Source organism: Epinephelus moara, chromosome 16 (genome assembly GCF_006386435.1).
Source record: "Epinephelus moara isolate mb chromosome 16, YSFRI_EMoa_1.0, whole genome shotgun sequence".
Lineage (NCBI taxonomy): Eukaryota > Metazoa > Chordata > Actinopteri > Perciformes > Serranidae > Epinephelus > Epinephelus moara.
The window spans coordinates 31,737,350-31,747,711 of record NC_065521.1 but is presented as its reverse complement, the minus strand read 5'-3'; the positions used below and the strand labels follow the sequence as shown (position 1 = coordinate 31,747,711).

Here is a 10,362-nt window from a genome sequence, read left to right as displayed (position 1 = left end):
TTTTCCTTATCCGCTGCGAGGGTCATAAGGACAGAGGGATGTCGTATGCTGTAAAGCCCTGTGAGGCAAATTGTGATTTGTGATATTGGGCTTTATAAATAAAATTGATTGATTGATTGATTGATTGAGTTCAGGGAGACAACATCATTGATTGATTGATTGATTGAGTTCAGGGAGACAACATCAATTTTACATTCAGTTTACACTATAGAGGCTCATGCACACCTTCAGTGGAAAATATCCATAGGTGGACAAAAGGGAATTCCCACAACCTGTCTTGTTACTTGCAATAAACTTTATTAGGAAAACATCATCAGGTAAATAAAAGAACAAAGAAAAAAAACAAAAAAACATATATAGATAATGCCCACTGCAGCGAGGCCAATCAGAGACCATGATCTGACAAAGCACTCAGTCCCACAGTCTGTGTGCATTCAGCCCAACAGAAGGCACCTCCTGCCATCAAATATGATCAGTGTTTGCAATACATATTTACATTGAATGATATAATGTTAAAAACAAATGGCTACTGGTAAATCTCAAACCAAAACAACTCAAATTTGGCCACCCCACATACATAGCTCCAAATGGGAGTCAGGCAGTCACAATAGCAATGATAAGAACTTTCTTTCAGTCAGATAATTTGAGAAAGATTCTATATTACATGATGCTGAGAGATCTTAAAGACGGAGCTTCATGAAAACTTCTGGTCATTTACATCAGGGTGTGGGAGGAACCAAGGCAGCCAAAAACATGAAGGGAGGCTAAAATAATTCCTGTAAGCATTAAAATTGAATCTGTGAATTGAATCTGATCTGAGTGAAGAATCAAAAGAGAAGAAGAAGAAGAAGCAGAGGGAGAAGAATTTTTGAATTTTTAACACAACCTTTATAGCTATCACAAAAAAGAGAGATATCAACACAAACACCAGCAATCAACAATCAACACATCTTAGTTTTCACAAAAAAGGAAAAAGAACAGAACCAGCAAAGTGGGGGATGCCCGGCCCAACACAAAGTTGAACATCTGACACTTTGTGCGATGTTTCTGACTGTATTTGAACCCAAGAATAAAAACCTGCTGAGAGAAGACCTCACAAAACACTCTGAATAAATTCCTTAAAAGACCAAACAGTGAACTGAGCCTGCAACAATCTTGCGTTGTCATTAACATTTTTAAAATCAGGCACAATCTTCAGGAATGGAAAAGAGTCATTATTAACAGGACAAAGGGAAGAGGAAGAAGAACAAGAGGAAAATTAAGACGAAGATGAAGAACAAGATCGAGAAAATGAAGAAGAAGACGACGACAACGAAGAAGATGTAGAAGAAAAAGATGACAAAGAAGAAGAAGACAAAGACGATAAGCAGATGAAGAAAACGAAGAAAAGGATAAAGAAGAGGAAGAACAAGAACAAGAAAATGAAAAAGATGAAGACAAAGAGGAAAAGAAGACAAAGAAGAGGAAGAAGAAAAGAAGACGTAGAAGACAAGGGAGGAGGAGGAGGAGGATGAAGAAGATGAAAAAGAAGTAGAAAAAAGAAGAAAAAGAAGATGAAGAAGAAAACAAAGACAAAGGAGAGGACGAAGAAGAAAAAGAAGATGAAGAAGAAAACAAAGAAGACGAAGATGAAGAATAAGAATAAGATGAAGAACACGAAAAAGAAGATGATGAAGAACAAGTAAAACAAAGAAGAAAAAGAGGAAGACGAAGAGGAAGATGAATAAAACAAAGTAGAAAAGGAAGAAGGAGGAAGAATAAGAACAAGACGAAAACATGAAAAAGAAGATGAAGAACAAGAAAACAAAGAATAAAAATTAGATGACGAAGACAAAGATGAAGATTTGAAGAATGAGAAAAAGAAGAGGAAGAAGATGATAAAGAAGAAGAAGAGGTAGACGAAGATGAAGAAGAACAATAAAAGCAAAGGAAAACGAGGAAGAAGATTTGAAATGATGGAGCATCTTCAGTGTGCGTTCCGTCTGTCTTGTCCCTCTTGTCTTCCCTTACCGACTGTATGCTAATCACATGACCAGGCAGGGCTGCTGCTGTTGCAGCTGGTGTTGTCGAGCTGTCAGACAGAATACTAACTGTCAACCACGCAGTTATTGTTGGATTAATATGTAAGTATAACGCATCCATCGTGTTTACAAGTCCTCGTGTGTTTGTTACGTGAAGTTTGAAGTTATTTACTCCCGTGTTTTGAACACCAGGATCACAGAAGCGATGACTAAAGAAAGCGAGGGCTGCTTCTAGTTAGCATCATGTAGCTAACGTTTCATTCTCTGCCCAGTGGCGGCTAACGTTACATAAACATTAAACAATATGACTTTAGCAGTTGTTAGTTAACATACAGATATCACACACTGATAAATAGCGCTCCCTTACAGACAGAAACACGAATACGTATCGTCTAGTTTGTTGTTCAGTGACTGCGTGGGCTGGACACAAGCTGGGTTTAATATAAAGTCTTAGCTAGCTAACAGCACTTGTACAAATGTGGCGTTAAAACCCAATGTAGGGGCATTTAAGTGTGCGCGAGCCCATGTTTGATGTGTAGCATCTGTGCAACTCATAATATAGTCTGTAGTGATGCTAGCTTGTTAGCTACGGTTTAAAAAAAGGTCATGCAGCTTTTAAAAGTGGACAGTGTACGTCAGAATAAGGGCGTACATTTGAAACTTTACACCAGCATATTACACGATAATTAGCTAAATCTGTAAAGCTGTAATAGCCCCAGTCATACTCTATTATACAGTAATATATTTCAGCTTCGCAGTCCTGTCTGATTTAGTGTTTTGTATGTTGCTGAGGGTGTTTATTGCACTGTCACTCCTGTCTTTCCATGTTCAAATCACATTTCTACAATCTACCAGCCACTCAATAGATTGCCATTGTTTTTGGGCTGGTGAGTGAAGCAAATCTTGCAGCCACTTGCATATTTGACCAGCATTTGGCTGTTGGCTGGTTATGCAAACTTACTAGGTTTGCATAAGTAGTCAAACGCAATTGGAACTGCCATTCAAAACAGAACACATGTTTAAATTTCTAATCCCTAAAAATATCTTGACTTTAAAGTGTGGATGTTAAGTGTTTGTCTGCTTTGCCCTGCTCCTCAGTGTCCCAGGACTTTTCTCTGGCGCGATGGAGCTACTATGGGGTGTTTTGCACACCCCGTGACATGTGGACCGCAGCGAGAATCTCCCACCTTGCATCTCCTCAGCAACACAGTCGACCGCTGTCATGGCCTCCAGTTATCCACCCCCCTTTGAGGGCACAGGTGAAGTGAAGGAGGGCTTTCTTTGCCCACTGTGCCTAAAGGATCTTCAGTCATTCTACCAACTCCAAGATCACTATGAAGAGGAGCACTCTGGGGATGACCGCCATTTTGGGGGGCAGCTCAAAAGTGAGTCCCTTTGATTGTGCTTGGGGACTTTTCATCTTTACGTCATTTGAGTCTATTATGTCCTTGTGCAAAATGGAAAAAAAAAAGTATTATCTAGTTTAGCAAAAAGACAGCATGGTGTTTGTAACAAGCAGTTTAAGCAGCACAATTTGAATTTGAAATAAGGGCACTGCAGTGTTGCACCAGGGGGAATTGTTGCCAGGATGAATTGGCAACTTTCTGTCGCAGCCTCTCAGGGAGGGACAGTAGATGGAAGATGATGACTTGATCACTTATAAAGGTTAATAATGAAACTGAAAATTAGTAGATGTTCGTATGGACTTGCAGGCAGTTGTTTCCTAATTTTCTTTGTGCACAGGTTTGGTTCAGAAGGCAAAGAAAGCCAAAGACAAGCTGTTGAAGAGGGATGGAGATGACAGACCGGATACAGGCACTTATGAGTCCTTCTACGATCCCTACATGTGGGAGCCTCAGGAACTGGGTGAGACTGGAAAACTGGACTGTAAACTGGGTGGAAATAAATCTCCGCTCTTCTGTTTTTGTTCATTGGTTGCTTTTTATATCATTTGGATAAAATTAATTAGTGATAAGAACAATATTAAGCAGCAGCCACATGCTGATATCGTTTGGTTTCCCTTTCTCTTTGCTTTTGTAGGAGCGACCAGAAGTCACCTGGACTTCTTTAAAAAGCACCGGGCAGCCAGGATAGATCACTATGTCATTGAGGTCAACAAGCTCATCATTAGACTGGAAAAGGTATGCTTACAATAGCACAAATAACAACTCATTAACACCATGAATCTCATCCTGCTGTTGTTGAAATTACACTTAAGATGGGACGCAACTCATTTACTGTGAAAACTGTTGTTTCAGTTGACGTCGTTTGACAGGGTCAACTCCGATGCCGCCAAAATCAGAGGTATGTCCACATGTTTTCATCACAACCTTGACCCCCTCTCAGTTTATGTCAGAATAAATTGTTTATTATATATATATTAATGAGTGTTTATCCTCCTTTGTAGCCATTGAGAAGTCGGTGGTGTCATGGGTGAATGACTCAGATGTCCCGTTCTGTCCTGACTGCGGAAACAAGTTCAACATCCGGAACAGGCGGCACCACTGTCGTCTCTGTGGGTCCATCATGTGTAGGAAGTGCATGGACTTTGTCCCTTTACCTTTGGCTCGTACGTATGAACACAACCCTGCAAACTAGAGGAAATCATCCAGGTGAAGTCAGGTCTGTGTCTCAGTGCTGTGAAATGTTTGCTTCTGTGTGTTCACAGAAAAGCTGATCAATGGGACCCGAGAGGCCCTGTGTGTACCCGGAAGCCCCCTTCAGTCCCAGTCTCCCCCAGCAGGAGGTGGCGGCGGCAGTGGGATGGGCTCCAGGAGAGGCAGCATCAGCAGCCTGAGCAGCGTCACCTCCATGTTGGAGGAAAAGGATGACGAGAAGATTCGCTGCTGTCACCACTGCATGGACACGCTGCTGAAGAGACAGCAGAAGTTGGAGGAGAAGGACCACATGCCGGATGTGGTGAAACTTTACGAGGTTGGTGCATTAAACTGTCTCACACTTAAAATGACAAGAATCTCTACATTTTACAATCCGTCTCTTCTGTTCACACCAGCAGAGCAGTTGATTCTGTGTTATTTTTTTCAAGCTGTCTTGAGTTTACACTGTTGTATCCTTCCCGTCATTCAGTTTTTGTCTTTTGGGGTTTCCTGTTGTTCACTTGCTCAATTTTTGTCTTCCTGTCAGAGGCTGAGGATGTGCATGGAGAAGGTGGATGAAAAGGCTCCAGAATACATCAGAATGGCCGAGTCACTCAAGTAAGCCCCATAAAAAGCAGCTATTTAATGAGCATCTGGATCTTTGATATGAGAGTGTTGCTTACTGTAATGACTGTTTGCTTTCACAGTGCCGGAGAAACCACCTACAATCTCGACACTGCTGCTGGACTGAGACTGGAAGTGCAGAAATACTACGAACTAATCGATGCCCTGAGGTAGATGTCGATCCTGAAAGACAGTTTCAAAACTGAACGGAAGTCTTTGGTCGTGTTTGTCAAGTATGGAGCTTTTAAAAATATCAAATGGTTCTGTTTTCCTCTCAGCAAGAAGATTTTAACACTAAAAGCAAAAGATGATCCGCCACCACATCCGAAGGCCCTCCAGCTGCAGAGGATGATCCGTTACACAGCCACGCTATTTGTCCAGGTGAAGTTCAGGCAATTCTCAACATAGAGACAAAGACATAAGCCCCATTCGTTCAGAGTGTCTCCTATCAGTATGTCTTCTACATGTGTCTTTGTCGTTTGATCCTTTCTTTCCCTGAATTCACCCATTTCTTTGTGTGTCCTGTTTCAGGAGAAGTTGTTAGGTCTCATGTCTTTACCCACTAAGGATAAATATGAAGAGCTGAAAGAAAAGAGGAAACAGGAACAAGAGAAGAGACTCCAACAAGAGAGACTGGTGAGACTGTGTACTGATACACTCTTCCTCATTGATAACAAGTAACTCAATGTTTAAAACTCATATTTCCCCGCTCAACAGGCAACCCAGGAGACCCTGAAGAGGAGGCAGGATTATGAGAAAAACCGTCCCCCTCCCAGTACTAATGGAGAGCTGCCGCAGGCCCCCAGAGCTCCACGCATGACCAAAGCTGGTGGTTGGCTGCCCTCCGCAGACTCCGTCCATACACGCAGCGAGCACGAGGACCCCCTCCTGCAGCAGATCCAGAACATACAGTCATTCCTTCGCCAGGCACGAGAGGCCCAGAGGGCAGACGAGGTGGCCATGTTGGAGGAGAACTTGCGTCAGCTGCAGGATGAATACGACCAGCAGCAGACCAGCCTGGCCATCGTGCTCTCTCAGAAGCTGGCCGAGGAGGAGAGCATGCAGCAGGGAGAGCTCAATCGTCTGGAAGCCCGGGAGAGGGAGGATAGGGAGCGTTGGGGCCCCGCCATGGGCTCCACCCAGCCTTCCTTCACCTGGGAGAGGTCTCTGGATATCAGTGCAGCAGGGGGCTTCCAAGGAGAGGAAGACGCTGAAGCAGAGGAACTGACTCCGAAAGCTGAGAGGAGTCCATCCTCTGTAAGAGCATTCCCTGCTCTCACAAGCCAGGAGGAGTCACCTCCCAGGCTGAGGAGCTTAGGGGGGCAGGTAACCCCCCCTGGTGGTGAAGGACAGAACAGCACCTCCCTCAACCCTTTCGATGAGGAGGACTCTACTCCCATTGAGGAAGATCCATCCAATCCCTTCTTTGAGGACATAAAGAGGGAGCACAAAGAGGTAACCAATGGGAAGAAAGAATACAACCCATTCGATGAAGATGAAGAGGTCAAGGAGGACAAACAGGCTGAGACCGCACCTGGCAACCCGTTCGAGGAGGATGAGGATACTGACACAGGTAACCCTTTCCTGGAGGCCTCTGGGAACTCTCCAGAAGTCTCGACCAACCCCTTCGATGGAGACGATGATGATGAGGTTCTGCCAGACGTGGACATGATAGAGGAGGAGCTGCTGCTGCAGCAGATTGACAACATTAGGGCCTACATTTTCGATGCCAAGCTCAGCGGCCGTCTTGACGAGGTGGAGCTCCTGTCAGAGAACCTCCGAGAGCTACAGCACACCCTACAGGAACAGAAGAAAAAGAAGCACTGACACCTTCCCCCGATTACCTGCTACTTACCAAGTCCTGCAAGGCTAGCTCACTTTACATGACTCATGAGCCCACTGATTGTAGTGTGGGTGAGGTCTGCTGCACCACTAAAAGATTAGAATAGTCCCAAAATTAAATACATACGTAGAGCTCAGTAGCCTGGAGTGACTCCCTTAATTTCCACACATACTTTTAACCACTTATCCTGTACAGGGTCGCAGAGGGCTGGAGCCTTTCCCAGCATGCACAGTTTTTAAGCACTGCAAGTAAAAACACATTTGTACAGGCATGTTGCTGAAGATACTAACCCTGTTGTATCGGGGCAAACATGAACTATGGAAGACAGAAGAATGACATTTAAACATTTTTTTATGGGACAGCCAGATGGTTGAGTTGAGTGTGGCTGTGGAAGTCAGGATGTATGATTTGGCTCTCTGGTAGAAGCTGTGAACAAAGTCAAAATGTAATTGTGGCCACAAATGGGAAGTGATTTGATGCCTGTCTCAAAATGTATCGTTAAACAAAACACTTTCAATATTTGCAGTAGTATTCTCTCAGATCTGTAAGACTTGGATGTTTAAAATCGGTGGAGTTCCCTTTTAATTCCACTGATATTAGTGCCGTCTTGTTTTAGCTACAACTTTATTTGTGTTAACTGCCTGTTGTTCATTGAAGCAAAGCCAAAGAACCAAACCATGCATCACTGTTTTAACTGGGCCATGACAAATTATGAAAACCCTCCGATGATTTAATGACACACAAATTAAATTAAAATGTTATGACCATATTTGGGCAGCCTAGTGTTTGAAGGAAACTGATCATTAAATAGTACCATATTAATTACAGGCTCAAAGGAATACTTCACCTACAAAATGCCAGTTTGTGTTTTAATCAGTCGTGCTGTGTTACCCCGAATTTGTGAGGAAGTTTTTTTTCTCGCGTGCCTCCACGGAAAATGGATTTATTGATTGATATATCAAACCACCTGTTACGAACTCTCACGCAACTCATGCAGTATATTCCAAGTCTCATTTATCCAGTTGTATGCGCAGTACTCACCAAACGTGCATTTTGCTAAAACCTTACTAGATAAAACTGTACTGAACTCTCTTTAAAGCCAGACTTCAATACTGAAGTTTTTATTTTTTTTTTGTAACAAAAATGCATGTGTCTGGGATATACTGAGCATACTACTTGATAACGGAGACTTGGATAGTACTGCATGAGTGTTGTGAAGATACTGGAATTTCTAATTCAGATACAATAACTTAAAATATTGGTATTAGATACAATTTTCGACACCACGGGGAAAAATTGACCCATGAAATAATTATAATGAGGCTATAAAATGACAATGACTACTTCTCCTTTCTTGGTTAGGACTGTACCGACTACTGGACTGTGTTAAAAATTAACAGTATTTAAAACATTTTTTTTACATTACTGAAAACAGTATTCTCCGTAGGGCTGTACCCGACTCAGAATTATGCCAGTTGAACCCTATGTGGCTGATAAAAACAAATATTTGACTATTTGTCGCAGGTTTTTTTTACATTACGGTTTGAGAGTATGAACCGGGTTCAGCAGGACGTTCAGTGTGACAGTGACATTTATGGAATAACAAGGGATTGAATATATGCAACAACTTATTTTTCTGACACTTGATATCAAACAAGAGTCAGAGACTGTATCGTATTCGGTTGCTGTGAGCTGTAAATTCACTTCTTTGCAGAAGTCAGAAGTTAATGTTATCTCAGAGTCTCCCTCTGTGTCTGCAGCTGCCTTTACAGAAGAGCAGCGAGTGATAGAGAGAAGTCGGGGCTATAGGGGCACTGCACTCATGTGTCACCTCGCTGTTGGAGAGAAGAGAGAGCAAGAAAATAATATCGCTTGGATTGATACTGAGGAAAATGAGTATTAAATCAGTTTAAAATATTCAGACAAGATGTATCGACCAATCGATATTTCTGATGACAGTAACGGGTTGTGTTAGAGTTTGCAAATTGAGGTTTTGCTGTGTTGAACACGGTCCCCAGTCAGTCAATATGTTTGTGTTTTCTGCGGAGGCATGCAGGAAAAATGAAGTTTTCTTCACAAATTCACACACAACACATTATGACTAACTAATTTACAAATGGTCATTTTGTAAGTTAAGTATTTCTTTAAATTACTAATTGCATCACACTAGTCGTTGCAGAGCCTGTGACCACTATCCCTCATGAATTTCTGAAGGAAATTAAAGGCACATTACACAGAATCAAGCCATTCTTGTTGCTCCTGTTATGAAGGTGTCACTCATCCTGACTAATGACGACTTTATCACAAGGAAAAGCTTTTAATCCTTAATCATATTATAAATAGCCACATGTACATCTGTGTATGTCTGACCAGGAATTGAATAAGTATTCGTTCTAACAGCTGTTAATTTCTGTTTAGTTCAAGTCGCTTTTTCTGTAAAACTGAATGTAATATTTTCTTCTGTCTGCATGGTTTAGATGAAAGTCTTACTCAAGCAGCTTTGGTTCACTAATCATTTGTTTGTGCGTCTCGTCTACGTCATGTTGGACTTGGCATGGTTGTATTTTAGACTGTTATTTTTGCCACATAGAGCCAAGTGAACAAAACGTTTTCCACGTTCTTCAGTGCGACCCCTTTAAGGTTGTGATCTTATTATTGACAGTGGCACTACTTTTCCAACTGAGCACTCGGGTTGCATGATTCTTGTGTCTGCTGTTTGACGCTGGCCTTTCTGTCGAGCTAGTGGCCGAGCTTGTCTTCCTGATAAAATCTCTCAACACAGTGCTGTCGGACAAGATCTGTATGTAAAGCATGTTATCCGTTCAGTAGTTTCATCTAAAGAACTCCATCAGACCAGCACTCGCTCATGAACATACTGAACGCTATCTGCCAAGGCACATCATAGGTAACTTCGAGTCCCAGTGTGTACAGATGTTTACCACATTTATAAAGATCAACTAAATTCTTAGGTCAACACAACATTTGAGACACGTTTAGTTTTTGTCAGATACATTAACACTACATGAACGCCAGCAAGTATTATCACTCACAGTGCTGCTAAGTCCTTACATGAACTTGTCATAGTGCTTTCCTGTAAGTCAGAACGTCTTCATAGACAATAACAGTGTTTTGTATTGTCAGTTGCTTCTCTGTGACGCACACAGAGGATTTTAAAGCAAAACGTGTGACACTGTAAATGTTTTGTGACAGTGTGAATAACTCGAGGAGCTTCTTCATGTGCGTTAGCAGTTGATTTTAGCTCATTTGGTAAAAACAT

At 42.1% G+C, this 10,362-nt stretch overlaps 1 protein-coding gene across 1 annotated transcript; it reads left to right on the top strand.

Moving 5' to 3' along the window:
- Window positions 1-2,010: 2,010 nt before the first annotated feature.
- LOC126402383 (rabenosyn-5) lies at window positions 2,011-9,580 on the top strand. Its single transcript, XM_050064286.1, has 12 exons — window positions 2,011-2,123; window positions 3,120-3,406; window positions 3,765-3,887; window positions 4,062-4,162; window positions 4,280-4,325; window positions 4,429-4,590; window positions 4,690-4,955; window positions 5,166-5,236; window positions 5,326-5,412; window positions 5,521-5,623; window positions 5,774-5,878; window positions 5,960-9,580. The coding sequence occupies exons 2-12, from the start codon at window positions 3,244-3,246 to the stop codon at window positions 7,067-7,069; spliced, it is 2,337 nt and encodes a 778-aa protein (XP_049920243.1). The 5' UTR covers window positions 2,011-2,123; window positions 3,120-3,243; the 3' UTR covers window positions 7,070-9,580.
- The last annotated feature ends 782 nt before the right edge of the window (window positions 9,581-10,362 follow it).